The 21,133-nt window shown below is 38.1% G+C and overlaps 1 protein-coding gene across 1 annotated transcript in view; it reads right to left on the bottom strand.

Moving 5' to 3' along the window:
* malrd1 (MAM and LDL receptor class A domain containing 1) overlaps nt 1-19,468 on the bottom strand; it is a gene marked incomplete at its 5' end in the record, with an annotated part of 38,803 nt that extends 19,335 nt beyond the window's left edge. Inside the window, 17 exons of the mRNA XM_079808785.1 lie at nt 3,454-3,701; nt 3,902-4,115; nt 6,971-7,081; nt 7,281-7,437; nt 7,574-7,733; nt 8,067-8,246; nt 8,365-8,452; nt 10,328-10,761; nt 10,865-11,232; nt 11,483-11,588; nt 12,127-12,279; nt 12,506-12,628; nt 15,431-15,527; nt 16,159-16,332; nt 17,515-17,603; nt 18,580-18,702; nt 19,303-19,468. Coding sequence (XP_079664911.1) covers nt 3,454-3,701; nt 3,902-4,115; nt 6,971-7,081; nt 7,281-7,437; nt 7,574-7,733; nt 8,067-8,246; nt 8,365-8,452; nt 10,328-10,761; nt 10,865-11,232; nt 11,483-11,588; nt 12,127-12,279; nt 12,506-12,628; nt 15,431-15,527; nt 16,159-16,332; nt 17,515-17,603; nt 18,580-18,702; nt 19,303-19,468 — 2,991 coding nt within the window. The remainder of the gene's footprint in view (nt 1-3,453; nt 3,702-3,901; nt 4,116-6,970; nt 7,082-7,280; nt 7,438-7,573; nt 7,734-8,066; nt 8,247-8,364; nt 8,453-10,327; nt 10,762-10,864; nt 11,233-11,482; nt 11,589-12,126; nt 12,280-12,505; nt 12,629-15,430; nt 15,528-16,158; nt 16,333-17,514; nt 17,604-18,579; nt 18,703-19,302) is intronic.
* Between the last annotated feature and the right edge of the window lie 1,665 nt (nt 19,469-21,133).

Genomic DNA, 21,133 nt, shown 5'->3' with positions numbered 1-21,133 from the left:
CCAAATATTCCACAGTAAATCATAGCAAAGCTGATGTTCCAACCAACAATATGGTTTCTTGTGGAATATATTTTTTACAACATTCAACAAAGTAGTTGTTAATACAAATTAACTTACATTTTAGATCAGGGGTGCAAAACTCAGTTCCTGGAGAGCCACAGCCATCAACCTTAATTAAATGCACCTGATCCACCTAATCAAGTCCATAATACCCAGTACACACTGTACAATTTTGGGCTGTCCCAGACAAAGATGACCAATTGTGACTCCTAAATGGTGGACCTACGTCGTACAGTGCTCAAAGGCCGTTTTCACAGTCTTGCAACCAAAGACAGCCTGCGACAATTTTCTGACAGTGTCAAAAATTTTGCATGATCATCTCCCAGTGACCTACGTCTACTGACTAGTCACTAGACAATAAGAATTCAACATCAATGCGACATGGCGCTAAAACTTAAAACTACTAAACTCAAGCTCCATCTACAAAACTGGCTTGCCAAGATGGCCCCTTTTCCCTAGCCATGACTGCGTCCATTTTGCCACATTTGCCAAAGAGCATTTCATCTTGCTCTATTTGTTTACCACTAGCATGTGTTGATGTTTTATTCTTCTATACTATCTTGCAGATAGTTCCCCCTCAGAAGAAATCGCCTCCGGTAATTGTCACCCCCCCACCACCCCCCAGTACACACCACTGCCATCTTCCTCCTTAGCCTACGATTCAATAGGTGTCATTATCGTACAGACTACACACATTTCATAACCAAGTTTATTAGATCCATGTCATACAGTGTGATTTGTAATGATCTTACAGGATTGCCGAAATCGCAGTCTGTAGCAGGCATAAGGCTTATTTGAAAACTACAGGTATTCAGTGGCAAGAAAAAGTATCAGGTCCTGCACATTCTTCAGTTTTCCGGCATTTTTTTCATATTTGAACCCTCTCCAGCAGGGACTGTATGATTTTGAGATCCATCTCTTCACACTGAGGACAATTGAGGGACTCAAACACAACTACTAAAAAGTACTAAATAAAAAATAACATGCATTTTGTATGATCTCTTTTATTTGGTTAAAATGATTCACATTTTCACAGATTCTGCAAGTGGTTCACATACTTTTTCTTGCCACTGTGTTGAAGCAGGGATGGAATTAAACTCTGCAGGGCTGTGCCCTCCAATTTTCCCAGTTGCTTCATCTCAGTCAACATAAACGGCTCCAAACAAAACACAGTAGTGGTGTTTAATTTCTGAATAAATCAGTGTTTTGAACTAATAAGCTGAGTGAATGATTCAACGACTCACTCAAAACAATGCGTTCCGTTTAAACAGTATTACATTATGAACAATTATCTAAATGACTAAATGATGTTCCAATCCAAAAAATATATTCAGCCCATCAGCAGATTAATTCCAGACTGAATTCCAGGCTGTACCAATCATGTACTTCTAACCATTTAAACCACTTAGCAAACTTGCTAAGATATTCTGCCACTGTGTTGTTGTCTCTCTGGCAGAACGCCTTGAAAGGTTTCTCTTTTATTGATTGATTTTGCTTGTTATGGCGACTGATATTCTTCTGTTTCTGTATGTATGCGTAAACGCTCCTGTCAGTGTCTGGCTGACTGGTGAATTAATGGAAGTGTCTGACCTTTCAAGATCAGACATTTGATTGTATCATGCATCCACTCACATGCACCGATGCACGTACACATACAGGCACAAATGTGCTAATTTCACTAAGCATATAATACAATCTAAAAACAACAACAACAAAACACTTATGTTCCTAATTGTCATTTATGTCTAAAACGGCTAACCAAGGCTGACAAGTACACACAGAAACTCCTCTTCAGTTGCTTCTTGTGATTGATTGATGGAAGCTGAATGAGGGGACAATGGGAAAACAAGTCTCTGTGAGCTAATTATCTCACACGCACATACACACCACTAAAAAGAATGAACACAGCCTGTCAAGTTAGAGGAGATCCAGGAACATGATTGTCTTCACACACAAACTGTTGTGAGCTTTGAAAGGTGCACCTCTTGGTCCACACTGTGGTGTGTGTGTGTGTGTGTGCGACTGTGCGTGCATGCGTGTGTGTGTTTGACAGAATGATGGAGTACTGCCGGCTGGCTCAATGACTGAATTGTGTGCTTCATTGTAACAGAGACAAATCCTGACATTCACTTCTTTCCATTAGATTCAGGTCAAATCTATGGATCCAACATTGCAGGGGAATTAAATATTCTTAAATTTAAGGAATTAAATCTTCATTGTGAAGATGAACTAATTGGAAATATCAATAAATCAAGACTTCCTTAAAGGGTTAATTCACCTCAAAATGAGAGGTCACTCTTCTGCCAGAACTAGACTCATATAAGTTATAAATATGGATATTTTTCTTACAAAAACGCATCACTTCGCTTCAGAAGCCCTTTATAAACCCCTAGAGCCTTATGGATTACTTTATGATGGATGGATGCGCTTTTTTGGGCTTCAAAATCTAAGGTACCATTCACTCCTATTATAAAGCTTGAACGAGCCAGGTTATTTTTTAATACAACCTCAATTGTGTATGGCTGAAAAAAGAAAATAATATACACCTAAATGATAGGATAATTTTAATTTATGGGTGAACAAATCCGTAAATAAATATTATTCAAAGAATTTTGTCTGTATTGTCCAGGGCTGTGAAGCCACATTGCTGCTGCTCTCAGTTGTGTTTGTAGTAAAATGACTGTAGAAGTAAAGCTTTTTTGGGCTGGTAGATGATCAGATAATACATTTGCAAGGTTTCATGAGGTGCTGCGAGATTTTAAATAAATTTCAGAAAAGTTACAGATGGCTATGGATCCTTCTACCTTTAATGGTGTGTATACCGGTTTTGAAGGTGTGATACTATGAAACTTTCTAGAGAACCAATATGTAAACCCTAGATCAAATTTACCTTTGCTTTTCAGTTAACTGTACCATAAAATAACTTCACTGTAACAAAATAAATAAATAATCTATACAAATTACAATATATTAATTTTCTTTCTAAGCCACTAGTGGGATTGAATGCAGTCAGTTAGTCTGTTTAAATAATACATTTCAAATAAACCTTTTTGAAAATGGGAAACTACCAACTGTTCATTTCTGCAGTAAGCAGAAGACAACATCTGCCCCAAAGATCTCAGAGATGCCGATCTAATGCAAAAATATCAGTTTTCCATAAAAAAGGAAGCAGCAACATATGAACCAGACGAGGAAAAACAAAAGGCACAAGGGGAAGTCTATGAAACGGTCTCAACTATCATTCACTCATATACTGCTTTTTTGCTTTGTTGATTGTTTTGATTGCAATTGTTCTTAAATATAATGCAAGTACAAACTATCTACTATAAACTGTTGTCAAACTATTTGGACAAAAGAGAATTAAATCACATAAAAACAGCAGTGAGCACTCACTTTGCAATTCTTGCTGCGGTGATGGAAAATTGGTCCAAGGATTTGGGCAGTATGTCCAGTTGTCTGTGGGAAGGATCCTTCAAGATATAAGTAGTGGCCTGATGGGTTACGGAGGGTGTGATCAGTGGACGGTCCAGTCCCATAAGTGTGCATATTTCCTGGTTTTATCAACCAATCAAAGTCATCATCTTGGCTCTGTCTCCATGAGCAAAGGTCAAATTCGAAATTGCAACGACCACTGAATCCCTCTGGAAAAGAAAACATTAATACTGGATTGTGAAAAATGAAAATTAGGTGAACCATCCCTTTAAAACAAACACGACTTCACAAGCAAAGCACATTTAATACAGTATGTGTGTCAGATGTAAAGGTACAGTTACTGAGATACAGTTGAAAAAAACATCTGGGAGAAAGTGACAGGAAAGAGGATGATAGATTTGTTTCTCACTGCATATGTAATGATTCTCATCTGAGCCATCTCCACAGTGATCGATAAAGTCACACAAGTTGTCCTCAGAGATACAGTGACCGTTGGCACAGATGAACTCGTTGTTATGACAAGGAAGATCAGAGGTTATTGGAGGGGCACAGTCCACAAATGCCACATCATCAACAACTACATCACCCATGTAGCTGATGCCCCGCTTGGCTCGAAGAACCACCTATTGATTTTATAAAGCAAAACGCACATGCTGTTAAACTGCAGTAAGCTACTGTACTTCATTTGCTCCACAATATTTTCATATGTCTGCATAGTCAAATCGCAATAGCCCAAAAACACCTCAAATAAAGGATTCCCCAGCTTGTGACAGCTTGCTAAGTTATGTGCGTTGCTTCATTCATTCATGTAATCTCATCCAGTCTCTTGTTTACAAACAAATCCGTGGTGAAATGGAGGAACAAACGCGCAATGTCTTCCCCATGTGAGCCGGATTTTCATTAAAAATAAAGTTCCATGCATTCATATTATTGGAATATTGTAAGTTTGATCTGGTTTAGCTCTACGTAGGACTATGTTATTTATCTATAACATGTCTGGCACGAGTCGGTGGGCGGGGCTACAGAATCAGGCGTTCTTCTTCTTCTGTTGAGGCGGCGTTTCACTACACTCTGACGTCATATCTAGACACATTGTGAGATCTCTCGTTTGCTGGGCCTGGTGTCAATAAAAGCTTTTCTTTGACTAACAAGGAAGTTTTCAGCTCCGAAACTTACAAGATATTCTTATATTACCATGACCTTTTATGTATCAAAAGTTCAAGGGATGTTGATTTCTCAATTCATGACCCCTTTAAAAGAACGAATTGCACTTTTATATGTGCAAAAATCAAACCTTTCATTGAAATAAAGAGTTGAAAGTGGGAGGGTAAATCACATTATGAAATAAATGCTTTTCACCAAAACACGTTGGCCATAATTACTGGCACCCTTTAATTAAATACATTTTGCAACCTCCTTTTGCCAAGATAACAGCTCTGGGTATTCTCCTATAATGCTTGATGAGTTTGGAGAACACCTGACTGTCAGGGTTCTGTCACTTCGGTCTAGTTTCCTCTTGGTTTGTGACAGAGCCCTGACACTCCTGTATTGTTTGTCTTGTCTTGTGTGAGCGCGCAGCTTTGAGCATGCTCAAGCTGCGTGCTCTTCTGTCCTTGTGTTTTGTGTGCGGGGCGTGGTGTTCGGATCCCAGCACTTCAGTCTAGTTTGGGTTTCAGTTTTGTGTTGGGATTCCGACATTCATGCTCCGTGTTTGTTTTTCTGTCACGAGCGCACGGGGTGAGCATTCGCTCGTTCTCGTGCGCTCTGTCTTGTCATGTGAGCGTGTGCTCTTCTGTCTGTGTAGCACACGGTTCATGTTTACATCGGCCGTGTGCTTTCATGTTATGTTTTGTCTTATGTTATGTAGCACGTGGTTGGTGTTTTTCACTGGCTACGTGCTACGTCATGTCATGTTTTGTGTGAACATGCATCAAGTCAAGTCAAGTCAAGTCAAGTCAAGTCGAAGTCTTCCCCTTCGGGGTAGTTTGTTTTGTCTTGTTTTATTTTATTATTATCATTAAAAAGCCCTTTCGTCTGCATCTCTGCAAAGCCTGACACTGACAAGAGATCAGAGACCATTCCTCCATACAGAATCTCTCTAGATCCTTCAGATTCCCAGCTCCATGTTGCTGCTGCTTCTCTTCAGTTCACCCCACTCCTTTTCTATAGGGTTCAGGTCAGAGAACTGGGACAGCCATGGCAGAAGCTTCATTTTGTGCTCAGTGACACATTTCTGTGTTGATTTTGTGTTTTGTTTTTGAATCATTGTTTTAATGAAAGATCAAACCACGGCCCATTATAAGATTTCTAGCAGAGGCTGTCAGGTTTTGATTTTTTTATCACTATGTATTTGCTAGAATCCATGATACCAATTATCTAAAAATAGATGTCATGGGGCTCCAGTAAAAAAAAAAAAAAAAAAATAGGCCCACAACATTAAAGATCCAGAGGTATTTATTTTAACCGTGGGCATGAAGTTCCAGTCATGTCTGACAACTGAATATGCTGGAGTTTGTTTTTGGATGAGCAAGGAGGATCTTTCTTGAAATCCTCCCAAACAACATGTGGTGATGTAGAGGCTGTTTGATTTTTTTTAGGCTTTCTGTCCCCAAGACACAACTAATCTCTGCAATTCTCCAGCTGTGATCCTTGGAGAGTCTTTGGACAATCAAACTCTCCTCCTCACCGTGCAAGACATTTCCATTAAGTGCATTTCCATTTTGTGAAGCTCAACAATCTTTTGCTGCACATCAGAACTTTATTTGGTTTTACTCACTGTGATGGATTTATACTCCTGTGAAACAAGAAGTCATAGCTAGACAATTCCATGTTCCTAGTCACCCTGGTGTGCTAAAAATGTAAATATTAATGGGAATATAATTCAGAGATATTTTACTCATAAAACTTCTAGGGTGCCAATAATTGTGGCCAATGGGTTTTGGAAAAAAACATATATCATAACATATCTCATAATGTGATTTTCAAAATGTGATATACATACACTGTGTACATATATAAAGAGTTAAATTAGAAGTGCTTGAGGGCTGCTGCCAGTACACAGCAAAAGGGCACTTAGCACTAACGAGTGAGAGTATCATGAAGTATCTAGCACAATGAAAATATTTTTTACTATATTTGTAAGAGTGTTTATATAGAAACAGTGTTGATAAATATTAATGATGCAAGGGCCAGATGGAGAAAAGGTCATGATATTTCTGATCAAAGCATCAACAGTTCAAACATCAGCCTGCCAGTTAACCTTTTACTGCACATTTTAGGAATACTAAACACACAGTTCTCCAATCACCTTTCTATATAAAAAAAGAATAATGCTGTTCAATTCTGTTTTTATTGAATAAAAGTATTTCATTCTTAATAATTGGAGAACCAAAGGGGGAAATACTGTATATTCAAACACTAGCTTTTGAAAAATTCAAAGCATTTATTCCAATAATTAATTTATTTCAGAAACACTGACCTGGATTTTACGACGGATTCCTATGAAGACTTCACCCCGCCGCCAGCTGTTGCCTTGGTTACCATTTTGGGACCAAACTTCATGTGTGAAAGTACCTGATTTGATGAAGACCTGCACATACAAGTTTGAGATTGTTTTGACAAACTGCAAACTGTTCTCTGGAAAAATACTTTATAACAAACATTTTAGACTAAATGAAGCATGACATTTATTCTGTCACATTAATAATATGATTTGATGTTTTCTGGGCCTGGGTTACCAATGCAGTACATGAATAAGAATTATATTAATCATTTCTAGATAATTGTACCTGCAGAGTTCCAACAGTGAAGCCACTCATGTGATACCAGAACACCAGAGTGCACTTAGGTCCTGTTATTTTGATGGGAGCAGTCAAGAGATCAGTGGTGTGACCATATCCTCCATTGGAGCTGTCCGCAAATATATACCAACCCTGTGAAGAACCACTGCAAAAAGTACATGTGTACAGATGAGTAAACAAAAAGCAGAAAACACATCGACATGCATGCAAACCTGACCATGCATTTATAAATGAAAGCACAAAGACATTCCAGCAAATGGTGGTGTTCTGTCTTTGCTCACAGTGTGTGGTCATTAGAAGGTCTGTGGTACTGTTCTCCATGGTGAATACTCTCCCCTTGCCCTGTCTGCCAAAGAAAGGCATGTGGAGGAACAGGAGTGGCTAGATCACTTAAATTCCATCCACAAAGCGTGCCACCTTCAAAATCACAATACTCCTTCACTGAGAACAGAGAACAGTAATATCAGAAAAATGAATGGACAGAGTTTGCGGTCAGTAAGTTTTGTAATGTTTTTACAACATTATGCTCACCAAGGCTGCATTCATTTGATGCAAAATAAAGTAAAAACAGTAATATTGTAAATGTTATTCAAAATGAATATGTATACTTTAAAATGTAATTTATCCCTGTGATGACAAAACTGAATTTGCAGCATCATTACTCCAGGAGCACCCCTAATTGTGAGAGTTAATTTCATTCAGAACCCAAGGACCCAAACCTTTTAAACAGACAGACAGATATATAGACATATAAACAGACAGATAGATGCCTACCACAGTGCTCTTCATCAGAGCTATCGGAGCAGTCGGGGGTGAAATCGCACACTTGACTGAGGCTCACACACTCTCTTGTAGTTGAGCACACAAACTGGTCAGGGGGGCAGCTATGAGGGGGTGATGCTGACAAGGTGGGCAGAGGGGCAGAGGTGCTGGGCTCCTTTGAGGGCAATTCACCTATACAAGAATATACACATATAATTACAAACACAGTATTTTACCTTAAAACCATCAAATGTGTAACCGTGGATCCATGATCACACTATCCAGTAAATGCATGGCATTGTTATTTCACCTTCATATGGCTGACAGCCAAGGAAAGACAGATCATCTATGGCAATATCTCCTCTGAAGTCATCACCAACAGTGCCCTCCACTAAGATCTGTAGCAGCAATAATGAAGACAGAAGAGGCAATCTTTATTTTGCAGCTTGCACATTGTTTGGATGGCAAACAAAACATATCAAGAAACATAAATAATATGATTTCATTATGCCATGTCTATTTAATTTCTTTCTACAAAGAGATCATAAAGTAGACCTTTAAAATTGACATGTACCACGGGATGGTAAAAGAAAAGGAAGTTAAAGAAATTAAAGGGGGGGTGAAACACTAATTTTCAGTCAATCTCATGTCAATCTTGAGTACCTATAGAGTAGTATTGCATATCTCCAAAAAGTCTTTAGTTGTATTATATTTATAAAAGAAAGATACGCTGTACAGAGTCTTTCCGAAAAAAGCAGAGCGGCTGGGGGTGTATCGTTCGGGCGGAGCTAAAGAATGACGAGCGCGCGCAGCTATTGCGTTGAGCTATGCATGTTTACATAGAAAAACAACGGAATAGATAGCTAACAACACATAACAACTGCAGCGCAGCTGGCTTCCCTGAGCGCTTGCTCTCTCGCTCTAGTCGCGCGCGACTAGAAAAGAGCCTGTACGGCCCGTACAAGGACATTCCGCCCCATCTGACGTCACATATACCCATACTCGAAAAAAACTTTCCGAAACTTATGAGAAACCGGAAGGAGTATTTTTGCCACAGAAATACTCCATCAAACGTCCAACTTTTTTAAAAAACTTTGTCCATGTTTAGGATGGGAATCCAGGTCTTTAACAGTGTAAAAACACTGTTGAACCATGAAACAGCATTTCATTCCCCCCCACCCCCCCCTTTAAATTCAAGCTGATCACTCAATAATAACTTAAAAAAGCATAAATAGAATCTTATATTTAACATTAATAATAAGGTGCATTATAATTAACAATTTCCACAAGCATGTGAAGTTCTTCTGGATAATCAATATTGATTCAATTTGATATTGCAGGAAAGGGCTCCGATCATGTGAGGAGACAGGGTGCTGAAAACATAGGTGAGTCGACTGCGTGCGTGCGTGTATGTATATATACTGCCTGGCCAAAATAAAAAGTCACTGTTTGGATTTAAATTGGCAAATGCTTATGATTTATATGTTAGCATGTTATATGTTTGGCAACATCTCTTCCAACCCTAATTGATGGAGTGTGTAGCTTTTCATTTCTTAAACAACCATGTAGGAAGACACATCATGGTCATATTCCAGGATGACAATGTCAAGATTCATCAAGCACAAACTATGAAAGAATGGCTGGGAGGGATCATGAAGGATCATTTTCACACATGAATTGGCAGTCCTTAAATTCATTTAAATTCTTTTTGGGATGTGCTGGAGGAGACTTTACAGAGTGCATGACTTACGTTGAGTGAATGAGGCAAATGACTCTGTGGCAAGCAGCGACGCAGAGGGATCGTGAGAAAGGGGCGAGGCCGGTTGTGTCTCACGGAGGAGCTCGGACGCTTAAAAGGAGGAGCGACGACAGTGAAGGATGAGAAAGGACCAGGGCTGGAGTTTACGTGGCGTTTTGTTTACGTTTCTTTATTTGTGTGCACGGCAGTCGTCTGTGAGGGGCTGCTGCTTTTATTTTCTGTTTGTTTATTTATTTATTAAAGTATTTTGAATGTTCGCCGGTTCCCGCCTCCTTCTTCCCATATTAACTTACTTTGTTACAGACTCCCTCATAAAGACTCTATTATATTTCAATGCTTTTGTGTTCTGCGTTCCCCTGATAAAGTTTAATATTGTTAATATTACATATCAGCAGGAATACAGTGCATTTAAAGCAGGAGCTGCCAGTCAATCAAAGGATTCTGCACACAAGGACACCATTGCCTCTGTATGACCCATTCTCTTCAGTACCCATAATTCTGATCAATAACTCACCTGAAAGTGGTGGGCGCTGTTGATTGCCAGTATTTTCCTGTGCCAGAAGTTGCCTTGGTCACCATAGCGAACCCACAACAAGTTTCCCCGCCCACTGTTACGTGTGCGCATGTACACAGCCAATCGGAACACATTCTGGCCAAACATGTGGTAGTGGAATCGGAAAATGCATGGTGGTTTAGGTTCAGGACCTCGGCGAGGAGTTGGAAGAAAAGGCTGACTGATAAGAACAGCAGTGTCTTTGAACTTCTGTGGTTCTGAAGATTCGATAAAGAGGAAGTGGCCATCCACATTGGCATGTGTGTGGTCCTTCCATGGGCCTGTGTTGAAAGTAGGAGTGGGTCCTTGGATACGGGTCCAATCAAACATATCCTCCTCATGTTCCTGAGTCCAGCTACACAGGCCTTCCTCAAAGTCACACATTAGCTCTGGGGCTGATAGGAGAAGAAAAGATCATTGTAAACCGACTGACCAAAAAGAGCTAACGTCAAACAATAAACTGCTTCAATGACCATTTAAAACTCCACTAATACTGACTGCAGTTTTCCTCGTCTGTTCCATCTCCACAGTCATCGATCAGGTCACAGATCAGAGAATAGTTCACACATGCTTTGCTCCGGAGGCAGTGAAGGTGATACGGAGTAGGGCACATCTCCACAGCCTCGGGCAATGAGCAGTTATGGAACATTATATCATCTAGGGCAGAGACTCCCTCATACACGGCCAGGCTCAGTTTTGCAACTGAGATGTAGAAAGGCCTGATCTGCCTGCCGATCTGCACAGTTACCGGGTGCCACTGGTTACCTTGGTTGTAAAGTGTTTGCCAAAGTAAAGTGATGCTGTCTAAGCCATCTATCAGCAGGTGCATTTCAGCAGCACCAACAGAATGGCCAGAATTATAGTGCCTGTAAGCAAAACAATCACCATTACTATTGATATCTGAACACTTAATGTAAGAAATTATAATGTAACGCAGTGAAGTATATTGTTTGATTCAGGCCAGGGTTGTGTATATATAAACATACCTTTTATTACATACATAATATTAACATATATGAATTAAAAATGTATCAAAATGTAAAAATATATTTCACCAAGCTTAGAAAGAGGTAAGGTCCGAGCCTTAAGTCACTTGTAAAATTCTTCATCCCTTACCAGAAGGTCATGACACAATCTGAACTTGCTTGCTGGAATGTAGGACTGCGCAGCAAAGCCTGCTGGGAAAACCTGCTGCTCTTCTTGAAAATAAACATGAAGTGGCCTTGAAGAAAAAAAGAGAGTAAAATACAAACTTGTATTATTATAGTATACATTATGTTGCTCATAAATGATTTGTAGATTTTTTGACATTTAAAAAATCATTCATTTGAATTCAGTTTATTTGAATGCTTTTTGCTGTGTAAAATAAATATTGACAGATATTTAACAATGGGAATGGCATTTCCAACCATTAATTTGAACATCACTCTGAGGCAGACCACAATTATGTAAAGGAGCAGTTTGAAAAGCAGCATTATTTTACTTTTGCAAAACACTACAATTAATACAAACTACACTGTTTACACTCCCAGATGATTTGTAGATATAACATTATCCATTAAATGGGATATTACAAAAGTTATTTCAGTGCTATTGCAAACTAAGTAGGTTCTTAATGGGGAAACGGAAAAATGTAAAAACATAAAATCGGTGGATTCAGTTTATACTGTAGGTCAGATCTACAATTTAGCATCTATTGGGGCTGACAGAGTAACTTAAATGTGAGACAAAGGCATTTGTACTTATGTGAATGCTCTCACCTGCACTTGTATTAGTCGAGTGGTCCTGGGGTGGTGTTTGGTCTACATAATCTATGGGGACTCCATCAGCTGAGCCTCTTACCCATTCAAATCCATCACCCTGGATGAGCTCATACCAGCCACATGTGTCAGACTCGAAATCACACTGTGCCGCTGAAAGTCAAATGAACATTATGAAGGAATAATGAAATGATAACAATGGAAAGGATAAAACCATTCTTTTAAAAATATTTTTAACAAATGCCTATGCAAAAAACTTTGTCAATTGCTTATTGTAAAACCACAAAAAAGAGAGTGTTTGATATCAATCAAAAGTAAATGTTTCTTAAACAGTGACATGGCTCATATTCCAGTGAAATATTCCAGTATATTTACTTACAACAGTTGGCCTCATCCTCTCCATTGGGGCAGTCTAAAGAAAAGTCGCACACTTTCACCCCATCCACACAGACATTTGCCACACTGTGAAAGTGAGTTGAAAGAGGTGCCTCGAGGTCAGTGTCTAAAGAAAACAAAAAAGCCAATGTATATATTGTATAGAAAAGCAAAGAAAAAGAGAAGTGAAGTCTCTCACGAAGTGGAGACCTTCTGAAATCTCCTTCCTGCATTATCACCTTTGTTAACCATGTCATGTGATGTAGGTCTGAACATGGCCACATTATTATGATTAATTGGACTGTCCAGGGTACTGCTGAAATAATTCACAATAATGGGGTACCGTAACACACACACACACACACACACACACACACACACACACACACACACACACACACACACACACACACACACACACACACACACACACACACACACACACACACACACACACACACACACACACACACACACATTTACAACTAAACATATAAACCTCCCTTTGAGACACTTGGTAATAGAAAATATATACAGTGAGCCATGTTCTGTTCTGTCTGGATTTATGGTGGAAAATAAAGCATGTTTATGTTTTCTCGTAAACAGTTAAGCATTTTTTGTGATAAATGTATAAAATATAGTTAATGACTTTCTGAAAAGCTATATTTTTGTGTCAGATTAAATCTCAAAATGTAGATCTCAAAAATCTTCAGAAGATAATAAAACCACTCCATGATTTTATTATGGCACTTGCATATACTCTTAATGTAACTGATGTCTTTTGCGCCTTCTATCTTGGGCTGAACTGTAAATTAGAAAGTTGCTGAGGTTCCCTTCTGACTATCACCATTGTCCCTCTGGTGCCCCAGTTCATCCAGCAAAGGGCTGTAAATGTATTAGACCTTATTTACAGCTTTATTTTCCCGCATCTCTTGAGCTCTCTGCACCTCACACCTTTCAGAAATCACATCAAAGTGAGCACAGCCATCACATAACTTCATCTTTGTGCCTTTACAAACAGCTACATCATGACCCAGACACAGAGAAATCAAACATACTGAATAACTTACAGAATAAAGCAAACGTATTGACAAGATTATAAAAAGAAAAAGTTTACCCAAAAATAAATCATTCTGTCATCAGTTACCCACCCTAATGTCGTATCAACGCATGTCGTATATATACAGTGAGGAAAATAAGTATTTGAACACCCTGCTATTTTGCAAGTTCTCCCACTTAGAAATCATGGAGGGGTCTGAAATTGTCATCGTAGGTGCATGTCCACTGTGAGAAACATAATCTAAAAAAAAAATTCCAGAAATCACACTGCATGATTTTTTAACTATTTATTTGTATGATACAGCTGCAAATAAGTATTTGAACACTTGAGAAAATCAATGTTAATATTTGGTACAGTTGCCTTTGTTTGCAATTACAGAGGTCAAACGTTTCCTGTAGTTTTTCACCAGGTTTGCACACACTGCAGGAGGGATTTTGGCCCACTCCTCCACACAGATCTTCTCTAGATCAGTCAGGTTTCTGGCCTGTCGCTGAGAAACATGGAGTTTGAGCTCCCTCCAAAGATTCTCTATTGGGTTTAGGTCTGGAGACTGGCTAGGCCACGCCAGAACCTTGATATGCTTCTTACAGAACCACGCCTTGGTTATCCTGGCTGTGTGCTTCGGGTCATTGTCATGTTGGAAGACCCAGCCTCGACCCATCTTCAATGCTCTAACTGAGGGAAGGATGTTGTTCCCCAAAATCACGCAATACATGGCCCTGGTCATCCTCTCCTTAATACAGTGCAGTCGCCCTGTCCCATGTGCAGAAAAACACCCCCAAAGCATGATGCTACCACCCCCATGCTTCACAGTAGGGATGGTGTTCTTGGGATGGTACTCATCATTCTTCTTCCTCCAAACACGTTTAGTGGAATTATGACCAAAAAGTTCTATTTTGGTCTCATCTGACCACATGACTTTCTCCCATGACATGACAATGGTCATTGGCAAACTTAAGACGGGCCTGGACATGTGCTGGCTTAAGCCGGGGAAACTTCCATGCCATGCATGATTTCAAACCATGACGTCTTAGTGTATTACCAACAGTAACCTTGGAAACGGTGGTCCCAGCTCTTTTCAGGTCATTGACCAGCTCCTCCCGTGTAGTTCTGGGCTGATTTCTCACCTTTCTTAGGATCATTGAGACCCCACGAGGTGAGATCTTGCATGGAGCCCCAGTCTGAGGGAGATTGATAGTCATGTTTAGCTTCTTCCATTTTCTAATGATTGCTCCAACAGTGGAACTTTTTTTCACCAAGCTGCTTGGCAATTTCCCCGTAGCCCTTTCCAGCCTTGTGGAGGTGTACAATTTTGGTGTACACTGTAGTGTCTTTGGACAGCTCTTTGGTCTTGGCCATGTTAGTAGTTGGATTCATACTGATTGTATGGGGTGGACAGGTGTCTTTATGCAGCTAACGACCTCAAACAGGTGCATCTAATTTAGGATAATAAATGGAGTGGAGGTGGAAATTTTAAAGGCAGACTAACAGGTCTTTGAGGGTCAGAATTCTAGCTGATAGACAGGTGTTCAAATACTTATTTGCAGCTGTATCATACAAATAAATAGTTAAAAAATCATACATTGTGATTTCTGTATATTTTTTTTTTAGATTGTGTCTCTCACAGTGGACATGCACCTACGATGACAATTTCAGACCCCTCCATGATTTCTAAGTGGGAGAACTTGCAAAATAGCAGGGTGTTCAAATACTTATTTTCCTCACTGAATATATTTTTTTACCTTACAATGAAAAGTCAATTCACCGTAAAGACAAAAACAGTTGAAACACTCCTCAAAATACCCATCTTGTTAAACTTCAGAAGTTTTGGATTTAGACGAATAAAAAGACATAATAGTGTTCACCCACCTACGGCTGCCACACATTCTCTGCTGAAGGACAGATCATCTATCGCAACAACTTCATATGGGTCACTGCTGTTGAATATCAATCCTCTAATCACAACCTGTAAATTCACAGCATTATGTTTTACTGATTCAACTATAGTCAAGTCAAGTCACCTTCATTTATATAGCGCTTTTTACAACACAGATTGCTTCAAAGCAGCTTTACAGTGATAATAGGAAATTCATTTTGCTTTAGAAAAAAAGCTAAAGTAGGTTTTTGATCGATTAATTTCTGTTGTAAAAACTGATTAGTTATTTAATTTGGCGCCACTTAAAGAACACCATCCTCAGCTAAAACAGAAAACCCTCAATGCGGCAACAGTGGGCTACCTGGTGGCCGGAGAACGCAAACCATGAAACAGGTTTTGAAATAGTTCTGAAACTATGCCACCACCATCCCCGCGCAAACCCCCAAAAAGGCGAATCTAAAACGGTGACAGCATGTACGCAAGCATAACATAGCCTACTTTTAGCCTATAGGCAAGCGCGTTTTTATATACTTCGGTAACACTTTATTTTACTGTGTCCTTGTTATGCATTATTACTATAGTAATTCATTACTATAAATTGTGCATAATAACATACAAACCACACCATAATCCTAACCCTAAAGTAAGTGCATGCAGTTCATTAATACTTATCAGTACTTAAATGTGATGAGATTAAACCCATCAGTACATCCACACCAACCTTAAACTCCTCTTTGCTGTTTAACACCACCATGGTTCGCATCCAGGGAAGAGTGTGTGGATAAGGATTGGAGGTGGACTGAAACCAAACCTCCTCCATCTCTCCCGAAGATTTGAACTGGATCAGAACCTGCAAAGCCCCTGTCAGCACCCCGATATGACGATAGAAAGTTAGCTGTTCAAAGGGAAGTACAACAAAAGGGACACAAAATATAAATTCCCTCAAAAGAAAATATTATGTGAACAAAGGATTCCAGAGGTGCATTGCTTGCTTCATTATACACGTTGAGCATAAAGCTGAACAGCGGTTGGCCAAATGATACAAAATTAAGGCTGAAAGCATTCCATACTCAAAGCTATTTTGTTATAAAGTGAGGTTCAATGTCATCTTATTTTTATTTAAGCAGAGAAGCACTCAAAGTGAATTACTCCATATCCAATAACAGTGGATCTATAACCATAGATCACAATGAGTGCATGCACTGCCCACAGTGTCATGGCTCTGACAGTCTATGCATAATTCTCCGCTGTCAATAAGAGTGTGTAGCCGTGGCAGTGGATGAGTGCTCTAAACACTTAATCGGGTGCTTGAGCAAAGCATTTAACAAGATGCTGCCTACGGTTTGTGGTAAACCAAAATGTCTCTCTCTCATCAAAAAATGAACATATTGCACTGTTTATGGAACTTCTCATGACCAATTTTTTAACTAGGATTACTTGTATTTACGATAATTCCAACAGCATGTGAAGGCATAAACCTCTCTACTTAACCGTCGGTCTTGCACATCTGCCATGTAGCCTATGTCATTTTTTTTTTTACACTTTTTATTCGTGTTTGTAGTTATAATCGAATATTAGCCATAAGCGATCTGCGCTTCGGATTCTAACGGGAAAAAGTAGACCATCTGGGTATCTTTGGAAAATACTAATTTCAACATACTACGATTTGGGACAAACACTAATTCTAATTTCAAATACTATTTAGGATGGATATGTGAAATGGGACGCAACATTCAGGAACGAAAACCAGAGTGAGCCACTCACTCATTCATCCCACTGATTTGTTCATAAACACTGATTCATTCAGCAATGAAACATCACTGCAGTAATTAGCAATTTTATCTCAAATGTAAGTCAATATTCATTTCTTGATTATTGAACATTTGTATAAAAGCAATATCACACACTAAATGTTATGGGAATGAGAATTTTGATATATAGCTTGCTCAAAGCAGATGTTTAGCAAATAAGCTACTATTTTTATAGGGCATCAGGATTTACAGTGAATTTAATTATAGAGAATGAAATATGACACTAAAAGGTGTTTAGTTAGAAACAGTGATAATGATTTCTGTACCCGGCATGTCTGTGAAGGCTGGAAAAGAGGACTGTATATTTCAGCAGTGACTCCTTCTCCATTTTTGGATTCTATATAGAGGCAGTGACCTGACAAAAGAGAACAAACAGTGTCATGAGTAGTCAGGAAATACAGTACACAATTCGAAATAGAATACAATTTTAAATGGAACAGTTTTTTTAACCTTTAGACAAAATATAAAAGACAATTTAAAACAGCTCACACTCGAGGAGGAAAAACTTTATTCAGAGCCCAAACTGAGAAAAATATGCAATTTGGTGCAGATGTTATTTATACTACCAAAAATATTCAATTCTGATAGTTTGTAATGTAAATCAATGATATTTTCATAAGTGTAACAGACTCTAATACTAAATTTTTCAACCACATTTTTTTTCAACTAAATGTTTCAACTAAATATCCAAATAAAACTAATTAGTAAACTAAATGAACCATATAAACTAAATTACTGATCTAATTACTTATCTACTGCCCACATTGTCACTGTATGATAATTTAAATGAGCTGATGACATCATTTTCTCCAGAGCGGCTGTACGGCCGAATAAAATTCTGTTGCATTATTTTCCTGTTTAACACTGTGAAGCTGCTTTGAAACAATCTGCATTGTAAAAACCGCTATATAAATAAAGTTGACTTGACTCCTTATATAAAATGCATACAGATACCAGTTGTTACTCTATATCTCCCAATAATATATGATATTTAAATGCTTTGTTTTGTGATCAAAAACATATGATGTAATGCAATACACTGATGATTAAGAGATACACATATAAATATTCTTTAAAAGCCTGTTGTATCCTATTTGATAAATACATTTTATCATGATTTTTCTAAAAAGAAAAAGAAAAAAAAAGAATCACATGTACTGTCCCATGACCCGATGGCTAAACAAAGTATGATCTATCAGTCTTGTGTGCAACAGGTTTTGATCATGTCAATAATTTAGAGGCCTTAGAAATTCATGTATCTAATATTATACCTATATTATATCTAATATTTTATTATACCAATATGGTTACGAATAATAAGATTAACTTACCAGTAACATTTTCTCGATGGTCTGCCCCAGTACTGGGCCAGCTCAAGCCTGAGCCTCTCATCCAAACATGATGTTGAAAACCACAGAAACCTTCTTGAAAGTCACATCTCACAAACTGGGAGCCTACAATAGAAGAAAACCACAGCTCAGGCCATTACAGTAAAGTAAATCAAACACTGGTGTCTTCTGATCATTTGAAATCTGGCATCCATTACAACACATTTAATAGGTGCGCAGCTTGACTGAAAATCTGTTATCATAAAATAGATTCAAGAGAGCGGATACACGGTAAGGAAATATAACGTAATATATAATAAGTATACAGTGTTGGAAAAAAAAAACATTTATAACGATGATGAAAATACTAATGGATCTTTTCTTATCATCATTAAAAGAATGAATGTGCAAAAAAAAGCAATAGGGTCAACCCTAATATATCAACATCAAGTCTGTAATGTTCTGCCTTCTAAAAGCCCCAGAGAGATTTAATCAATATTTTTGTAAAAATCACTGTTGTATCTCATGTAGACCTTCCAGTGTGCCACTTTATGAGTGTGCCATAAATCTTACTATTTACACATGAGGCCTTTAGGAGCATTTAGAATCATTCTGTCAACAGAGAGCGGAAAGAAAGGCCATTACTGTCAAAGAGTTGCCTGCGTAAGCACAGAAAACATACAAACCAAACAGCAAGAAACCAAAGTGTTTAAGAATAATACATACAGTTAGTCTCATCACTGCCATCTTCACAGTTTTCTCTGAAATCACATACATGTTCCTCAGACACACAGCCGCCTCTCGCACAGGTAAACTGCTCAGGCAGACATGGAGTGGATGATACACTCGCCAGGACACACAACAGAAATGCGGCCCGCACGCACACCCTCATTGAGCTATTCGATAGACAGTTCACTAGTTCATTCAGATCTACTGTACAGCAAAAACACAGGCAGACACACTCAGTTTAAAAAAAGGTCCTTAAAATCCAGAGAGAGACAGCGTATAATCTCAATCTTGTGCTACGGACAGTCACGTCTCACAGAAGAACGTCTGCTCAGTGCTCACACCAACCCTATCTCAAATGACTTTATGACTGTTACACAATAGGTCTGCTTTTTTTCATTATGTGTCAATGTGTGTGCCTGATGTCAAAGTGTGCGTCAAACTTCTTGTAATTGGCTAGAGATAGTGACAATAAAATGTAATCTATTATTTTAAGACCCAATCAACTGTGCAATAAGAACACAAGTTTACAAGCAAGTTAAACAAACACAGGTTCAGAAATATAAAGAAATTGAAACAAGAAATTTGTCATTACCTAAATGTATCTTCATTTTCAGCTCGAAGAAACAGGACTGGATGAGCAATAAGGTGGCAAAGTAATCAGTCATGCATTAGTTCCACCCTCTGTCTTGCACAGGCTTTACAAATATTCATTCAGCTATAATTTTGTTTTTCATGAATCAATGACTAAAATTTAAAATATTTCACAAGGTGTGCTAGAAGAGAAGCTCTGTTGGCCATAATAATATCCGAATAACCTTCAAGCACACACAAGCACAGCGATATGAATGAATTTATAACTACAGCAAACAAGTCTTGCTTGTAATTTTAATACTTTTATATGCACAACTCTTCCAGGCAAATCTAAGATCTCACATGATCAAAGTCATAATTTTTTTAATTCAGCTGCGCAAATGTAAAAGACATCTTTTATTTGCAATTGTCTAACCTTGATTTAAAGTAGGTTTGTAGGTAGTACATGTATATGCAGTATTATAGGCTGTCTAATGTAATGGTGAATATATTGATATTCAGGGATGACTGATATCTCATTCTCACTTACAGCAGCACTACCAGTCTCTGAACAACCATATAACAACGGTCTCTCTCTGCCTTCTAGAAGTTTGCAGTCGGTAAGATATTTTTCACCAAAGCTGTATTTGTTTGTTAAAAAATACAGTAAGAGAGTAATACTGTGAAATAATATTACAAGTTAAATAACTGTGTTCTATTTTAATATATTTTCAAATGTAATTTATTCCTGTGATGGCAAAGCTTATTTTCAGCATCATTACTCCAGTCTCCAGTGTCACATGATCCTTCAGAAATCATTCTAATATGCTGATTTGCTGCTCAAGAAACATTTATGATTATTAATGATGAAATAATTCTTATATAATGTTCTTATGTAAACCATGCCACATTTTTCTTTGATTAAAAGTAAAAAAACATTATTTATTCGAAATAAAAAGGCTACTTTCTAAACAATTCACTGCATCCTCGCTGAATAGAGATATTCATTTCAAATTACTTTTGAATGGTATTGTATGTGTAACATACAGTATATACAGTGTATATTTATATATTATATATTTATAAGCAAATTTACCTGCATGGCTTCTTTATTACATGTGACAAAAACTTCACATGGTTCACATTTAGGATTCTTTCTTTCTTTCTTTTTTTTATATCAGCCCCACATCATTACTGATGCACTTGACATCTCACTAAATTATAGAAATTACCTAGCTGGAACGGGCTATGGTAGGAT

Source organism: Gobio gobio (assembly GCF_949357685.1).
Source record: "Gobio gobio genome assembly, chromosome: 2".
NCBI classification, from domain to species: domain Eukaryota; kingdom Metazoa; phylum Chordata; class Actinopteri; order Cypriniformes; family Gobionidae; genus Gobio; species Gobio gobio.
The sequence above is the reverse complement of the archived record's forward strand: the minus strand, read 5'-3'. Positions and strand labels throughout refer to the sequence as shown.